We start from the raw sequence: 18,680 nt of genomic DNA, 5'->3' as shown, positions 1-18,680 counted from the left end.
TTAGATGCATATCAAAACAGAGGACTTGATTTAACATCCAGTTTTGCTTGGTTTTTAGAGGTAGGGATTTGATTAGTCAAATCAGGTGAAAGCTTGTGGGTTTTGGAACAGGCTCTGAAACCTCAAGTGCAGTTGAAGAGTTTTTGCCACTGTAATGCCAAATGCACTATTAGATGAGCTAATCTTCAAGAAGGGATACAAGTGTATGAAACTTTTTTAAATTAAAAGTGTTGTGAACACTCTTTCCTTAAAGCCACACTTCCCCTTAAGGCCAACAAACGATTATCCCCCACACCTTATGTGAACTACTAACAAAACCAACAAAAGAAAAATCTTCAAAAGAAAAAAAAAAGAGGGAATTAAGATGTGTGCCAAACTGGACCACGGAGTCATTTTTCTTTTTTATTACACGCATCTCCTATTCTTTCCCTAGACATTATTTAACTGGGCCCCCATTTACAATGTGCAAACAGACTAACTTCACTGGGGCTCTCTGCAGGTGCAGCCCTTATCCCACATTATGAATGTTGCAGGAGTGGGGCCATAGTCTGTAAAGTACCTATTATAAATCATATGATGGATTTATAAATAAATGCAAATAAGGAACAACAAATTCATGCCTCATTAATAAATTGGAATTATTTCGGGATAGCAAGGTGAACGTGCAGAAAAGGAGAGTGGATGCATTGGCAATATTTAGATATACAGAAATTGTTGGCCAAAATTCCACAGCTGAAATGAATGCCTTGAGTGAGAAGATATGAAATGAGCAAAATGTTGGGTTTACTAGACTGAAACTTGGGAGAAGGGAAGAAAAGGAAATGCTGTTAAAAACTACACCTCTGACTGAGAAAAAGAGAACAATGCAGCACTTCATTTACAGTAGCTTTTAGGCTGGTATTTGTTCCAAGACAAAAGAGAAATTTGCACAAAACCCTTTTGTTAATAAAACTAAGATTGCTGGACTCCACTGAAATGCACTTTTAAACACCCCAAAGGAATGTTACTTTTTACTTTTACAAATATTCTATGCCTTTCATAAAAATGCAAATGTGAAATACAGAATTTTTAAATATCAGGAAAATTTTAAGATTAAAAAATTGGTAATGGGAAAATAGAAAAAAGGTATGTAATATTAACTGCATATGTGAACTCTGCCACTGCTTGAATTCAATCATCTAGCCTTAGTCCAATCTGATTGATTAGGAATTCATTTAAAACCACCTCTTTGTTACATCATAGCTAAAGAGCTTGTAGTTAAAAATTAAATATCATTTAGGCTCCCTTCATGTTTATGCACTTCAGTGATTCCTAAATAATGGGGAAGGTTGGAGTGGGGGACAGAGGGAAATAGTGTTGTTATCTACCAAAAGCTGTGCCTGGTCAAGATTGGTAGTGACCAAACATTGTTATGCTTAAGAGGCATCTTGGTGTCTGATGTGAAAAGGGTTGGTTGTCTGAATCCTGTTTTTAATGGACAGGAGTCTACATTAATAGTTGCCCTTGTTGGAAGTCTCAGCAGAAAGGCCAAGGACTGAATGGAATAGGCATGATGACTGAACTGCCAGAGATGGTCTCTTCATCGCTGGGCTGAGATGTGGGGCAATGTGGGAAGATTACAATGCTGCTGCCTGTGTTGTTCTGGTTTGGTGGATTAACAAAGAACTTTTGTGTCTAATGTTGTCAATCGAACAGTTTTCATAAATCCTTACATGAAAAAAGTAAAAATATTTTCTCACAAAACCAATCTAACCAAAGTAGTTGTGGTGATATTGTTTCTTTGATGGACATGCACATTACTTTGACTGTGAAATCTCACTTTTCTACTTAGTTTCATCCACATCTGTACCAGTCTGTACAGATGTCGATGGATCTGTGCTTTTGCTTCACTGTATATTGCAACATTTTTATTGCATTCCACAGGTCCTCCAGTAAACGTTACTTGCAATATTTTTATCAACAGTTTTGGATCAGTCACAGAAACCACAATGGTAAGTGTTATGATGCCACTGGCAAGAAAACAACAATACTTGATATGTCATGAACAGAACCTGTCAATTTTTCTATTTATTGTTCAACTTGCAGGTCCTCCTGTAAATGTTACCTGCAACATATTTATCAACAGCTTTGGTTCAATAGCAGAAACTACAATGGTGAGTGGGACTGACCATTGAAGCCATCTTGTGAAGGAGTGGGGTGTGGTATAGAATGGTGCTATTATAGATGAGGGGATAGTTACTGACTTCCTAAGCTACTAAGAATGTACCTATAGTATTAAAATACAATAAACTTTACATACCATAGTGCTAAAGGTTAGGAATAGCTACTGTTGGTGTTTGCTTTTTTTGTCAGAAATGGTGCTCTAAATAATAAATACTTTGTCAAAGTAGTAAAAAAATATGGTTATGACTTAAATAAATGTATCCCCTGGATATACACATGGAAATCAAGGTTAACTCTAAGAGAAATGTCTGATGGCTCTGTCTCACATTTGCATCATAATGCTACAATTAGAGCTTTACATATTTTAGTAATCTCCAGGGCTATAAATTAGAGTTGTGTGACATTTCAGTAATGAAACTGAAATGAACCAGATACAACTCTTCTGACTTCAGGTTTTGTTACAGATGGGAAACTTTGATAATTTCACCAAAACATGGGTGAACCTATAGGGGCAATCTTAACTACATTTAAGTGAATTTCTAAGGTGCCACAAGTACTCCTGTTCTTCTTTTTGCGGATACAGACTAACACGGCTGCTACTCGGAAACCTGGCCTATTTATGGTTTTGAGATTGAAACCAGGAAAAACTAACCCAACATCAGGTAGACTGAGACAGTTTTCTCCCAGATTTGCTTTGAGTCTTTGCTTTTGTTTGAATCTGACAACTCAAAGCAAAACGGAGTGGATATTAATCTATACAATTAGGTTCAAAGAACAGATTCCCCACAAATCCTTGTGACCCTTAAGTGCTGAGATTCATACACTCTATTACAATTTAAAAAGAAGAACTTTTGGTGCACATGCTCCCTTCTAGTGCTCATAATTCCTGTTAATGCTGAAGGGACTTTTTTTAAAATAGCATAGCGCTCCGGACAGGTAGTATTTGGCCATCTTTCCATTCATGGATTCTTATGCTACAAACTGGCCTATAGACTTTGATGGGACTATACATGGAGCCAAGCTACAGTGATTGAGTGCGGTGGAGTCTTGTCCATAGTACTTTAAGTGTTCAACCCACTACAGAAACTAGAAATGGGTTGGCACCACAGAATGAATTCATATTTTGAATACTTGAAAATTCTTGAGTATTTGGATCCAGGGATTTAGTTCAGTCTACTATAGATAAGGTTAGCTACATGTTGCAATTTGGATTCAGATTTAACCTTTCCCTGCCCCCTCCTACCTAAAAATCAGGTGTATTCACAACCCCATTGAAATGAGAATATACCTCACTCCACAACAAAATCCAATGAGATTCCTGTGCACCACTTTAAAGAAAGAGCTGTGAGCTATTCTGAAGTAATCACACAGCAGTTCTGACATTGTGTTGTTTAGTCCCCTTATGGCTCCATCCTATGCTGCTGAGTGCCTTATAGACCTGCTGAAGTCAAAGACAGTAGAGATTTCTCAGCACTTGGCAGGACCAAACCCCTATAATCAACATCAAACACATTATCTATAAAAAGACATGGCAAATCAAGCATAGGTTTTAAATAATATGGTTATAAATGTTGCCCTGAAATGTTTGCATTCTGAAAGAACATGTGTGTATCTTAGCTAGTTAATAGATACCTAATTTAAATATTTATTTAAATTTTAAAAAGCACTGAAGAGATTTAGGAGCTCAAGTCCTACAGAAATGAGTGGGACTTATTCTCTGAAATCCTTTGGTGCTTTTGAAAAACCTCTATCTAACTTTTCACTAAAGAATCAATGAACTGCATTTTTAACAAACTAGGCAACTTTCTTACATAATATGGAAAGAGAGTGTCCCCAATATAAACAATAAGGGTATACAGCAGAGTGGAGGCAGTATAGATGATAACTTACAGCAGTGGTTTTCAACTTGTGGTTCGCGGAGCCTGGGGATCCGCAAACTATGTCTAAGAGGTCCGCAAAAGGTGACAGTGAAAATAAAGTTTCAGATCCCAGAAAAGGCATTCCATTTTTCTGATCAATCAAAAGTATGTGAATACCCCCACCTACAGGTCAAAACCCGGGATTGTTGTTGTTACCATAGAAACCCACAGTTTAGCACCCTTTCTCACGTTGCATCAAATGCTGTGTCAAGCCTGTGCAACATTTATAGCTGAATTCTGTTCAGTCAGTTTTCAGTGTAAGACTTCTATAGTGAGGGACCACAGGTTGAATTTCCAAAGGAGACCGCAACTCCTTTCGAAAATTTTTAGGGGTCCACAAATGAAAAAGGTTGAAAAGCATTGACTTACAGTATTTATACATAATCTTTTTAAATGACCTTGACAAGAAAATCAAAACAACATTGAAACTGAGAGGGAGGGGAAAAATCAGAATACCACATAATTTATAACAATCAACAGACTTTATTTTCAGTATCCTTAAAGTCTTGGTAAGATTTCCTAAATCTAAAGGATTCTGAGAAGAAAGTTCTATGCACATAGTCCTGGGTTTTGCATTCAGTCACACATTTTTCTGTTGGTCTTAGCACATAGAGAGAGAGACACAGCATTAAGTAGCAAAAATCCTGCACGTCACTGGCTTTACAAGATGGCATTCAATGAAAATATTTGCACGACCTAATGCTGATTGCATTAATTAGACTCCTTCATTGCTTTGATTAAATCCCCTCATTGCATTTTATTATCTATCAAATATGTTAATGTGCACTTTTTCAATGTTCATTAACACATTCTGCTGAAAAAAGCTAAACACTCAAGTAAATGAAAACAAAGACTGTTGGCTTCCTTGTTTTGCTTTATTCATAATATCTGCAGATAGTGTTGAATGAGTTCGGTTAAAGTGGGTGCTGTTTCAGCAGTTTGATATTGATTTTCCTAATACTGTTATCGCATTAATGACTAGTTTAGAGTATGTTTTTAAAATGTTCCTAGAGGCAGGCATCAATTACTGCTCATCTACTTTGCTTTCCAAAGTAAATTTAATTATGTGCTGAAAAGTTTTGCATCCCTTGTGATAAATAATGAGGGCTTTTTTTTTTTTGCTATCTAGAACTCATTTTGTTCCCATCAAATGCTCTTGATGATTTTGACATAAAACTAAAATAAAAAAAATAAAAAAATTGTAAGTAGGTTATACATTAGATTGAAAATCAAAAGAAGACACTCATGTCTCAGAGGACCAAAATGCTTAAAGTACTTAGGTTTTAAGTACTAAAGGGGATATTTTCAGAACATTGCTTGGAAGAGGCATATTGAAAATCTTTGGGGACCAAATTCAGCTCTCAGATGAGCTCACTGAGAGAAAGGCAGGATTTGGGGCCCAATTCTGCCGTATTTGCTTAGGGAAAATTCTTATTAACACCAACAGGCATCATTTCTGACTTCTGAGTAGGACGGATACAGGAGTGAAATTCAACCTGTAGGTCAGCATAAGTCTCTTGCCTCACTTAAGTCCCACTCAAGCCCTCTTTTGAAGGTTTAAATGGAACTTAAGTGGTGGATATACCTTGTGCAAGTCCCCTGCAGAGGAATGAATTTCATGTGATATGCACAAGTTTCACTGATCTGAATGCATGAGAACAATTTGACCCTGGGTAAACTGGTGGAATGGGCCCTTTGTCCTTAAACGGTAACAGGTTCTGTGTTCACAGCCAGCAGTGGTTTTGAAATGACTGCAAAGTTTGATACCTTTGTACTAATGATGAAAGGTTGGTGGGAAACTGAAGTTCATTTTGTATTTTGTTGGTGGGCTTTTCTTAAAAAAACCCTTCCATATTAGCCCAACTCCACTCCCTTTGAAATCAGTGGGAGTTTTATTGATGATTTCAATGGGAGCAGAGTTAAGCCAATGCTAAGGACTTTTGAAAATTCTACCTTACATGTTTACTACCCTAATTTATTGAAATTTCTCAGCTTTGGGTTTTTTAATTTGTAATGGTCTGAATACATTTTGAAGTATGCATTTATGAAAAATATTTATTTTTAAAAAATTCAGTTTATAAAGCACAACTTGCAGTTCTGCTGTGAGTTTTCACTCTCAATTCTATGAAATGATCCATAGAGACAAAATACAGCCTTGTTAATTCTTCTGAATTGTAGTACACAAATGGGACAGTATCACTTTTTTTTTTATTCCAAAGGAAATTGTTTTCTTCCCTGTGAGGATGATGTACATTATGCCAGAACAGTGGTAGATAACAAAGGGCCTAATACAAAGCTGTTTTATGTCAATGGGAGTTTTTTCATTGTCTTCACTTTGGATCAGGCCTTATGTTATGAAGAGTGGGCCAACTCATCCTTCATGTAACTCCACTGATCAAAGCAGAGATACAGCGGGGATGAAGTTGGTCCGCTGACATAACTATTTTGAATCCTTTTACACGTGCAGAATTAATCAGTAAAACCTCAGCATGAAATAGCTGTGATTAAATATCATAGATGAGTAATCTATCTCAAGTTGAGCAACACTGCCAGAGAATTCAGTTGTTCATTGTAGCTAATGACCAGGGGTTTTTAGCTATTGCCCATGGAGAAGCTAAGAGCAGTTTATAGATTGACAAACTAATTGTTCATTGTAGACATGCCTAATTGCAAGGATATTGTATTGCTGGTGTGTACTTTAATCAATGGTTGACATTTGGGATAAGTTCTCTGCTGGCTTCAGTGGCATTCCACCCACTTACTCCAGCAAATAAATTAGCCCTTTCTTTACAACTGGTAAAGTGCAATAGAACTTTGTTGTGGCTGCATGGACAGTGTCATCTTTTCACTATAAAAAATGGGACACCAAGTTAGCCACTTAGGCCCTGGTTCAGCCAGGTATTTAAGCATGTGCATTACATTAAGTACATGAGTAGTCTCACAGAAGTCTGTGTACTCAAGCACCTGGCTGATTCAGGGCCCTACAACAGGTCATTTAACAACTCTCTGCCAGATAATATTAATATTTAAAATTTATATAGTATAGTTCTCTGACCCTGTTGCAAATGCATTGTGCTGCTGAGGCTGGAGGGGCAGCTGATTCCCCCAGACACCTGAATCACATCCTTGGGTGAATAAAGCCCTGTTGAGGGAAGGGTGGGATGGAAAAAAGCCCCACGGAATGCACAGCACTCTGACAGATCTCCAGCTAGCACAGCAGCTGTCTGCAGTCCGAGTAATTTAGAACAGTCCTGCAGCTCTTCTAAATTACATTGCTGGCTATTTTGGTCCCCAGCTGGCCCAGGACCTTCTACTGCCCTTTCTGTGCAGCCAATTTCCTGAGCTGTGTCTAGTATTAACTTGGTGCATCCATGGGTTGAGCCCGTAATCTTCAAAGAATTTTTGACTATCAACCAATAAATAATAATAATATTAACAACAATAATTAATATTCATCCCTCCTTTGTGAAAAAGTGTGTGCGGTTACACCCACTTGATAGTGGGGAACCGAGGTAAACAAGTTAAATGACTTTCCCAGGGCCACAGATGGGATTAGAACTTGGAGGTTTTGTTTCCCAGTCCTGTGTTCAGACCTCATTTCTCTGTGACACCAGCAAATGCAATTAGCTAAAGTTTGTGAATCGGTTCTTCAGCTGGTGTAAATCAGCCCTCTGTGAGTGGTTTAATACCTTCCACCCATTCCTGCCTTCAGGAATTTATCAAATAACTCATGTGCTGTCCGATACACCAAATTGTGATATCATTCTCAGAAAAGACTGCTTTCCAGGATGATATTCATAGCATCAGCAAAAAAACATAATCTCAGAGAAATACAAAATTTTAGACAAGATACTGTATCATTGTACTTAACCTATGGTCCTCCTAGCATTCCACACCCTCCTGCTTACCCTGTTGCAAAGAGGCAGCAGAGAAAGAAATCCAGGACTACCTTTTAAAGTTTCAGAGTAGCAGCCGTGTTAGTCTCTAAGGTGCCACAAGTACTCCTGTTCTTCTTTTAAAGTTTGTGTTTCATTTTAATTTTTCATCAAGACAGGAAGCAAAAATAATTAGGGACAAAGAGGGGCTATAATAATGCTATTCTGCTTCTCACAAAAATGTGCTGAGAAAATATTTCCAAATATACCAGAATGATCGATCTGAATATTATCCTTCCAGCTGTGTCAGTAAAGGATCATTTAAGGCTGTTGGTATTTAAAATCAGCTTTGGTATAATGTATATCATCCTATACTAACGCTTCTAACAAAAAGGACTTGGCAGTTCATTACTTCTAATCTAAATTAGTGTGTACTGCAGCTGATGAAAGCATATTTCTTTTATAGGTTTTTAGGAAATTTAAAGACTGTAATGATTTAAGTGAACAATTATAGAAGTGTCCTGGAAATAAAAAATCCCTTTGCTTTCATTTAACTTCAGTATGTGTCCCACTTCAGAGAAATTAAAAGCCACTCACACAGTTGAATATATTAACTTTATGTCCTAAGCAATCTCCCCTCTTCCCTGCTAGCACTTCCCCTCTTTCCTGTAGTAATTTTGTTAGAGTATTTTCATATCTTTGTAGTGGAAATTGTCCCATGTACATTTACAAGATAATTACTTTATTTCTAAGGCTGAGAAAATGAGTAAAGGAGACGCCTAGAGTTTGTCTCTGTATGTGATACAAAGATGCTTTGGCAATTTAGAACTCAAAATATTTGTTTAATCATAAACCATATGAAACTCCATAGCACAGAAAAAATTGGCTTGTGAGAAATATATGTAGGCTTTTCTTTGAAAAATTCTATCAGTGCCTCTAATAATTGACTTTCCATGAGCTCACCCCCCCAATATCAGCCCCTTATTACTCTCTGACACTCATATTTGGCTCATATCCACACAGGCAAAATTAAAAAAAAAAAAAATCATGCTCCCAATGAAATCCCAAAACATTATCCTATGGTTTCAGGAGCTTCATCAGTCGCTATACTTGGAGCTATTTGAAATGTTTTGTCAGTTCAGCAACACATTTTTCATCACAAGCCTCGTGAATGAACAGTGGAAAACTTAAATTTGGAGGGGCTTATTCGTCAGAGTTTGCATATTTAGCTAGTAACTTACGGCATCACTAATCATTGGGAGAATATTATCTTATTTTTCAGTGATGATACATTCTTTAGACTATGCAATTCAGTGGCCTAACTAAACAAATGTCAACTCATACATTTTCCAAGTCAGAAGCATATTGCTGCCATTTTCATATATTCTAGCTACTGCAGAATAAATCCTAAATGCAGGATTTTTGTGCAGAAGATGGAATTATTTCGAGTCCCTTTCACTAACAGATTGCTTCTTTCAGATAATATCATCAGTTTTAATATCCTTAAATATTTCTGAAACTAAAATATTCAAGATGAATGGCATATGGATTTCTGATAAACTATTCTCAGGGCAGTTAAATGTAGGGGGTTTGATGTCAGTTAAATAAATAACTACAGCAACAAAGCGATCAATGCCACATCTGTATTTGTTGAGCATGGAACCTCTTTAGAAATGATACACTCAGAATATATGTAACTGTCTTTCCTATCAACTTGAATGGGCTTTGGATCAGTACCTACATGCTGTTATAGTTATAACATTCCCTCTTAATGGCCAGTTTTGCCACAGTATTAAAGTTAGCTCTAAATGAACCACTTAATAATTTCTGTCCTCCCAGTTGTAACTAAAAGGTTATTGGGCAAGAGAATGCAATTAACATAAAGATAAGTAGAAAAGATGTGGAGAAGTAGAGAATTAGAGAAAAACATACAATAGGTACACAAAGGTTATGAACAGGAACTAAGATGTAGATAGGAGAAATTATACCACATAATCAGCTCCTATGGAATTAGAATCAGAATATTAAGGTTGGAAGAGACTTCAAGAGGTCATCTAGTCCAATCCCCTGCTCAAAGCAGGACCAACCCAACTAAATCATCCCAGCCAGGGCTTGGTTAAACTGGGCCTTAAAAACCTCTAAGGATGGAGATTCCACCATCTCCCTAGGTAACCCATTCCAGTGCTTCACCACCCTCCTCGTGAAATAGTTTTTCCTAATATCCAACCTAGACCTCCCCCACTGTGACTTGAGACCATTGCTTCTTGTTCTGTCATCTGCCACCACTGAGAACAACCAAGCTCCATCCTCTTTGGAACCCCCCCTTCAGGTAGTTGAAGGCTGCTATCAAATTCCCCCACACTCTTCTCTTCTGCAGACTAAATAAGCCCAGTTCCCTCAGCCTCTCCTTGTAAGTCATCTGCCCCAGCCCCCTAATCATTTTTGTTGCCCTCCGCTGGACTCTCTCTCCAATTTGTCCACATCCTTTCTGTAGTGGGGGGCCCAAAACTGGATGCAATACTCCAGATATGGCCTCACCAGTGCCGAATAGAAGGGAATAATCACTTTCCTTTATCTGCTAGCAATGCTCCTACTAATGCAGCCCAATATGCCATTAGTCTTCTTGGCAACAAGGGCACACTGTTGACTCATATCCAGATTCTCATCAACTGTAATCCCCAGGTCCTTTTCTGCAGAATTGCCGCTTAGCCAGTCAGTCCCCAGCATGTAGCAGTGCATGGGATTCTTCCGTCCTAAGTGCAGGACTCTGCATTTGTCCTTGTTGAACCTCATCAGATTTCTTTTGGCCCAACCCTCCAATTTGTCTAGGTCACTCTGGACCCTATCCCTACCCTCCAGCATATCTACCTCTCCCTACAGCTTAGTGTCATCCACGCACTTGCTGAGGGTGCAATCCATCCCATCATCCAGATCATTAATGAAGATGTTGAAGAAAACCAGCTCCAGGACCGACCCCTGGGGCACTCTGCTTGATACCGGCTGCCAACTAGACATCGAGCCATTGATCACTACCTGTTGAGCCTGACGATCTAGCCAGCTTTCTATCCACCTTATAGTCCATTCATCCAATCCATATTTCTTTAACTTGCTGGCAAGAATATTGTGGGAGACTGTATCAAAAGCTTTTAGTACCTATCTCCTGGAGCACTGGAATCTGTTGATTTACAGATTGTGAATGATTGAGTTAAGTTACTCTTTGGGATATTTTCATACCTGTTTATTTTACATTGCGATTACTGAAAACTCTACAGCTAGTAATACTTTGATATTTCTGAGCTTCATGTTAATCCACAGTATTGCATAGGGGGTTGTAGTTAATATTATGGCTGTAGGTGATATTATCTTCATCAGCTGAAAAGGGACTATCGTATTTGATTTGGAAAATGTACCTGTTGCACTAGTTTGGTACAGTATGCCACTTGCACTGCCTTATTTTTAAATAATAGCTCTCTCATTCAAAGGGAAGAGTAATATGTAGGTTTATTATATCATTGGTACCGCACTGAACCTAAAATCATTGTGAGCATCAGGAAAGTTAAACTGAACTCTCACCTTGGCAAGAGATTGACTTTTGTGCATGGCATTTCCGTAGGACTACAGAGTGAACATCTTTTTGAGACAGCAGTGGAACGACTCACGCCTGGCTTACAGTGAATACCCCGATGACTCCTTGGATTTGGATCCATCTATGTTGGACTCTATTTGGAAGCCTGATTTATTCTTTGCCAATGAGAAAGGTGCAAACTTCCATGATGTTACAACAGACAACAAGTTGCTGAGGATTTCTAAGACTGGGAAAGTGCTATACAGTATCAGGTAAACCAGCTTTTTTGCTTCTTAAGTCCCCTTGCTTCCATGTCTTTCCTGTCATGACCACACTCAGGCTACGTCTACTCTAAGGCGGGGGGGGGGGAGAGGGGAGGGAATCGATTTCAGATACGCAAATTCAGTTATGGGAATAGCGTAACTGAATTCGATGTATCTGATCCGACTTACCCCGCTGTGAGGACGGCGGCAAATCGACTGCCGCGGCTCCCCCGTCGACGGCGCTTATTCCTACCTGGGCTGGTGGAGTACGCGCGTCGATTCAGGGATAGATTATCGCGTCCCAACGAGACGCGATAAATCAATCCCCGAGAGAATGATTTCTACCCACTGACCCGGGTGGGTAGTGTAGACTAGCTCTCATAGAATTTACATCTTTAAGTTTTGTTGCCCCTTGTGTACACTCTAATGAGACATAAGCTCAGCAGAGTAGAAGGAAAATCTGTCTTTGTGGTGAGCTTTTACTCTTCACAAATTGGAATATAAGTGGCACAGCAGTATCTCCTAGCCATGCTGAAAAATGAAGGGGTCTAGTGCCCTATTGATGTGCATCAGTAATTAGCATCAGTTGGTATTACTCTCCTACTAGGAGGAGAAAATCAACCTTTCAATCCTTTGTGGGTTGAATTTTAAAAGTAAAGGGAAAATGTTATTTTAAATGGCTGGAGAACATCTTAAATGGAGTCGTTCCTGCCATGTAATAACTTGGTATGCAATAAATATGAAAATCACCCAGGTATCTGCTGGCCTTTGCATGCATTTAAAAATCAGTGGAATTGCTTTTCATTTTTGATACAAAGTGCAATGTAGTATATGTCATGCTGACTGAGTTTAGGCTGAGTTAATAAATGCTATTTGACACAACATAACTTGATGTGACCTTATGAAATGGGACACATGCAGGGAATCAGAATGCTAGAGAGGTAAAAAAAAAAGCATTGCTTAAGAATTGGCTGCAGCAAATAATCTACAGCACTCATTTTATTTGATTAATTGCTTAATGCTTGTAATGGGATCTGAAGATGTAAAGCACTCTAAACGCTATTACTATTATTATAGATATTAATCATAATTTCTGAATTCCTGCATAATTCTTTTCTTGCAGTGCTTGGTTTATATAATGTTTACATTCTTTCAGGTGTTTACCGAGTTGCTTGATGAGCTGTTTCTTCTTTATGAACCTGAACAAAATTCTTATTAGCTATTCATGTGTAAGAGCTGTAGGAGAGTGAGATATTTCACAGTATGGATATTTCTGACTGGGCATTCTTAAGCTTATGGAAACATAGATTTTTAATAACTGATTATTATTGTTCTGTGTAATGAGAAAGTAGATTTGCAGTGGACAAAAAATTATGCCTACTCAATTTGCTTAATTCCCATGGAAATTCTGCACTAGGAACACCACAGTATGTTGGTAGGTAATGTAACTGTTCAGTGGGCAGAATTTGAAATTGACATATCAACAGTGGGAGAAAAATAACAGTATGCAAGGGTGAAAACAGAACTCACAGAGTGATATACCATATATTAAACATTCTGTCATGTACAAATATCTCTTATTTAATCTCAAGAAAGAAATGAAAGCTTCTGTTCATTTGAGTGACATCAGACACCATCTTACTGGAGGCAACAATGCAGCTGGGTGCCATTGTGAGCACAGATGGATAATTTTCCTGACATTTGTCCATGCTGCAAAAGTAATATTTCAAGCTGTCATATCATATTTGTAAAATTCACAAACCTAAATGAAAGTTAATTTGAAATAGAGTAAACACTGGTAATATTTTGTGCTAAGGAAAAGTGTATTGTTTCTCATCTGCATTGCCCTGTATTAGCATATATTGTACCTGGTGCTTCTACAACACGACAGCATAAAATGTATACATTAATAACATTTATAGTGAGCAAAACCTATGTTTGAACGGTAATTGAGAGTTATCAATTAGAAACAATTTAAAAAATAATTATTTGACTCTGTTCTTCATATACTGGCCTTGATTGATCACTCCATAACTCAACTGATTTTAGTGATGTTACACTGGAATAAAATGTAAGTAATGCAATGGTTAGTTAGTCCCATTGCATTAGGATGTTATAGTTGTAATTGCTACACCATTTTCACTACCATAATCATAGTACTTAGCACTTGCATAATAATAATATGTAGCATTTACTTCACTTTGAGTGTTCAAAGCACTTACAAATATGACTGACAAGTTACATCTCAGGCTGCTCTATCATATATTTGTAGATGTCATAAAATCATGAGAAAGTTAATATTTTCTCTAAAATAAAACTGTAACGATTTCCAATATGCACTAAATAAGAAGGTAGGCATTTCTATTGTGTCTGGCCTCCCCACTTACTGCACTGGTAACATTATAAACGTATTTAGGAATGCTGTGAGATGCTCCACCACAGAGACAGTCAGCTTATTTTGTTGTGTGCTCTAAGGTGCAAATCCTGCTCTTTGTTCTGCAGGCACGGAAGGGCCTCTGGCAGTTACAATCAGTAGTTACAATAAAGTTGCAGTCACAGAACAACTTCACCATAAGCAGAGATGCACTGTAACTGGGATTGTGATTTTTCGCATTGTGAATGCATTTAACTAATTGGGACTTTCATTCACCTTCCCTACAAATAGAGTTTCACTATACCAAAGTTCACTGTGTATATTTTATATAATAAAAATAGACCGAAAAGCAAAAACTAGTCAAAATTAAAATATAAATCAACAAAATATAAACCCCTAAAGTTGTGTGGTCATACCTTTCTAAAGCTCTAATCCTGCAATGATCTCCATGTGGGTGGATCTCTGAGTAGAGGCCCACCCTCCTACACCTCATTGCAGCATCTGGGCCAACGCAATATGACATTGTTGAAAATCCTGTCGTCTGTTCCCATGGCCTGTTTCCCACAGTACATTTTGTTATATTTTGCATTTGCTTTTTGTGTCATGCTCTGTATAGATTTTAAGTACTTTGGGATGTGGATCGTGTCTTCTCTAGCACACTTTGGGCACTACAAACCATAGGCGCCGATTCCATGGGTGCTCCAGCCCTGGAGCACCCACGAAAAAAAAAGGGGGTGCTCAGCACCCACCGGCAGCCCTGCCGATCAGCTCCTCCCCCTCCCCCCAGCACCTCCCACCAGTCACAATCAGCTGTTCAGCGGCATGCAGGAGGTGCTGGGGGGAGAGGGAGGAACGGTGGGCAGAAAGAGACAGAGAGGGGGTGGAGTGGGGGTGGGAAGTGGCAGGTGGTGGGGCCCTGGGGGAAGAAGTGGAGTGGGGGCTGGGGCGGAGTGAGGGTCGAGCACCCCTCCGTCAACTAAGAAAGATGGCGCCTCTGCTACAGACAGTAGATAATAAGGAATACTAGTATTATATGACAGAAGGGTTAAAAGATCTAATGGAATCCCTGAACATAGGTCTGTTTAGAAACCTTAAAAAGGCCATCAGCACAGTTCTGACTACTCAGCTAGCTCAAACTATTAGTAACAGCCAGCCAGCGTGGGCTTATTTTACTTGGGTGAGAGGAGATAGAAGACTTTTGCTTAATTAAATGGGTTTCCTTGCTGAACTAGCTGCCCCCTTTGTCATGTTCATGTTACCAAGTGATTTCAGCCATATCAACTTGATGCAGAATATGATGGACATAATCTAGGATCTAAGAGATTGGTTGAAGTCTTCTCCATCTAGAGTAAATTATCAAGCAGATCATCACACTTTAAAAATATGAGAAGATGTTTGAGTTTTTTGAGTTATTTAGTAAAGGGCTATTTGGAATTGCCTTGGAAAGAACTGTAGGGGAAGAGATTTGTTTTAACTATTTACCCTTCTTTCTCTCCTAGTTAGGGTGACCAGATGTCCTGATTTTATACGGACAGTCCCAATTTTTGGATCTTTTTCTTATATAGGGGCCTATTACCCCCCACCCCATCCCGATCTTTCACATTTGTTGTCTGGTCACCCTACTCCTAGCTCCGGTTATAAGATAACATTGAGGAGCTGCCCAGGAAACTACTCAAAATTTTCAAAACAGCTACATCCATTTTCAGATTAGCGATCTCTATTTTGTTTGTTTGTCTTCACTGTGTGGATGTGATGCCACTATTTAGGCTATTTCCTCTTTCTGGTCTCATGCCCTGACCTTGATCCAACTGTAAAATGTTATTATGGAGCAGGGCAGAGAATCGAAGAGGGAAATAGTGTTGGGGTAGGGGGTGTAAAAAGGAATAATGCTGCTGAAACACTGTGACATGGAGAGGAATCAGGCTCGTGGATTCCTTTCTATTTATGCAACAGAACCCTACCTCTGTACCCTCCATACTGTAAAAAACAGCTGCTACTGCTAGCTGCAACATTCAAAAGCCATCACTGGCTTGCCCATCCAAAAGAGCTACTCTATATTCAGACAAATGACAATCCATCTGGAATACAAGCCCATGTGCCAGTTGCTTTATCTAGTGCAAATCAGGAGATCACAATCCAAAGCACAATCAATTCTCATTCCACAGCTTCTTTCTTGTACTGCCTCTTCTTTCCTGTTTGTTCTTTTTCTCTTTCATACCATGGCAATTGTGCTGAGTGCTGGAGAAACTGCTTTGGCTCCATCCCCAGCACATGGTTTTGGTTATATTATGACTAGACTTGGCAGAATTCAATTTTTTAAATAATTTCAATGGAAAATATCACTATTTTGAGATTTTTTTATTTTATTTATTCAAATTTTCACTAGTTGAGCAACATTATGGGGTTTAAGCATTTTTAATTTATTTTAAATGTTCAGTTCTGGGCGCTTGTGAGGGACAGACAATAATTATTCTTTTATAGTAAAAGCTGAGATTCAAAAAGTTAAAGCTTTAAATCTGTTAAGACACTAATTGTCAAAATCACATCAAATATATACATAATAAATAGCCTTAAATCAAACTCTAATAAGTTCTCCAGCAGCATTTCCCCCCCTTTGCCTATCTGTAAATGTCTGTTACAGATGGACATATTTGTTCATCATTTTGTGTGTGTACAGTGAAATCAACATTTATCAACATCTACCCATAAAAATCTAATCTTTCCAAGCCTAATTATGAATAATAAAGGTTACAACATACAGGATACTTAGTGCCAAAAGCAGTCTCTAGCCCTGTAGTATTTTGGATTTCCTACTACAATGTGGGCAAGTCAGTGCTAGTGGAAATGCAGTGGCCACAATGAATGAAGCTGCAATCATTTAATAATCTCCTCTGTACCTGTGTCCTTTGTCCTATATGAAGGAAATACGCAACAGCTAAAAAGCTGGTCGACTCAGAATTTGTCCTCTGGTGGTGAAATTTACTTTAAATATTATTTTTTCCATAGACACTATTAGAAGCATACCCAGACCCTTTGTCTGCTGCTGCAGAGGGTCCTTCGGCAGTGGAACTGGGGTCATCTACTGTGCCAAAGGTTCTGGGTGCAGGAAGGAGGTTCAAGGGACTAGGGCCTGGGTGGCTCTGAACAAAGTCAGTGACTGCACTGTGAAATAGTTCCTTCTGTTCCTGCATGTCCCAATGGGGTGTATGTGAATGGTGGTCATGTGTAACATTCACTGGGCATTACTTCAGCACTGGGTTGAAATAACCTCTGAGAGCTCTTTAGTTTGGCCACTATAGAAGCTGGTAGCGCAGCACAGTCAGCTGGTTTAGGTATACACTTTCCACGATTGTCTTGGGGTCAGATTCTTAGTTGGTGTAAAATGGTGCAGCTCCATTTACTTTAACGGAGCTATGCCAGTTTACCCCAATTGAGAATTTGGCATGTGGTACTTAAATCATAATGTCCGGTCCAACTGAACGTACTATGTGAAAAGTCTAGTGTGCTGTAAAGAATATTCCACAGATCTAAAATAAGGTATGAATCTCTGTGCTTACATTTGATTACTTCAATTTATTTTATAATCTAATGTTAGGATTTAAGAGGATTTTGACTTCACTGGAAGCATTGTATTGTCATGGGAGATTAACAGAGAGTGGGAGGCGAGAGGCCATTATTATGACTAACACCACTGTTTGCTATATAAGAAGCAGTGAATGTTGTGAACACTCCTCTCTGATCTCATTGGTTATACCAAATCCTACCATGATAATATTGTCCAGGTGGCATTTTCCCTTGGAAGCCAAGCTTTGATAGCATAGGCTTCTGTTTCCTCTGGGGAAATTTCAGGTGCTTTTTATCTGGCACAAGAAAAATAATTCCGTTCTCCTTAGGCAAAATTGTATATAAATTCAGTGTTCTATGCAATGACTTTTCAAAAACATAAAGCTCTCCATATGGGCTTGAAGTAACTTTCTGAATTAATGAAAACACAGTCTGAGAATAACAAAGTGCAGAAATGCTCATTGAAGTAGAGCACCTTCATACAGTGGGCACACTTAAAATGCTTTTTATCATTTTGATAGCTACCCTACCTATCGTAGAGAGATTATTTACACATAATATGACTCGTGCTAGAACCAACAGGTATTTTTAAATATACCCAATACTATAGGGACAAGGTGAATCCCTGAGCTGCAATTGATTCATACATGAATCTAGCAATTTTGCCAGATTCATCTCCACATGAACCTGATTACAAAAATTAACACTGGTTTCAAATACAGTAAAACCTGCCTTAGAGACCCCCTCTGTAGAGAGAGACCATCTGTCATGTGTGACTATTTGCAGAAGCCCTGGAATGCCATCAGTCTCTGGTGTGCAAACCTTTGAAGAGTGACCACCTCTTACAAGTGACCACTTTTGCTAACTTAGGGTTACCATACGTCCGAATTTTCCCGGACATATCCGGCTTTTTGGGACTCAAATCCCCATCTGGGGGGAAATCCCAAAAAGCCGAAC

The 18,680-nt window shown here is 38.6% G+C and overlaps 1 protein-coding gene across 7 annotated transcripts in view; it reads left to right on the top strand.

Annotated features, from left to right (window-relative positions):
• GLRA2 (glycine receptor alpha 2) overlaps positions 1–18,680 on the top strand; it is a 163,450-nt gene that overhangs the window by 36,080 nt on the left and 108,690 nt on the right. For 2 of the 7 annotated variants that reach the window (XM_034756659.1, XM_034756642.1), the window contains exons 3-4: positions 2,086–2,153; positions 11,571–11,794. In XM_034756659.1, the coding sequence (XP_034612550.1) occupies positions 2,086–2,153; positions 11,571–11,794 (292 nt within the window). Of the gene's footprint in view, positions 1–1,923; positions 1,992–2,085; positions 2,154–11,570; positions 11,795–18,680 lie in introns of all 7 variants that reach the window. The other 5 variants (XM_034756668.1, XM_034756634.1, XM_034756651.1 and 2 more) reach the window with 4 other exon arrangements.

The sequence above is a fragment of the Trachemys scripta genome, chromosome 1 (genome assembly GCF_013100865.1).
Source record: "Trachemys scripta elegans isolate TJP31775 chromosome 1, CAS_Tse_1.0, whole genome shotgun sequence".
Classification (NCBI taxonomy): Eukaryota; Metazoa; Chordata; order Testudines; family Emydidae; genus Trachemys; species Trachemys scripta.
The sequence above is the reverse complement of the archived record's forward strand: the minus strand, read 5'-3'. Positions and strand labels throughout refer to the sequence as shown.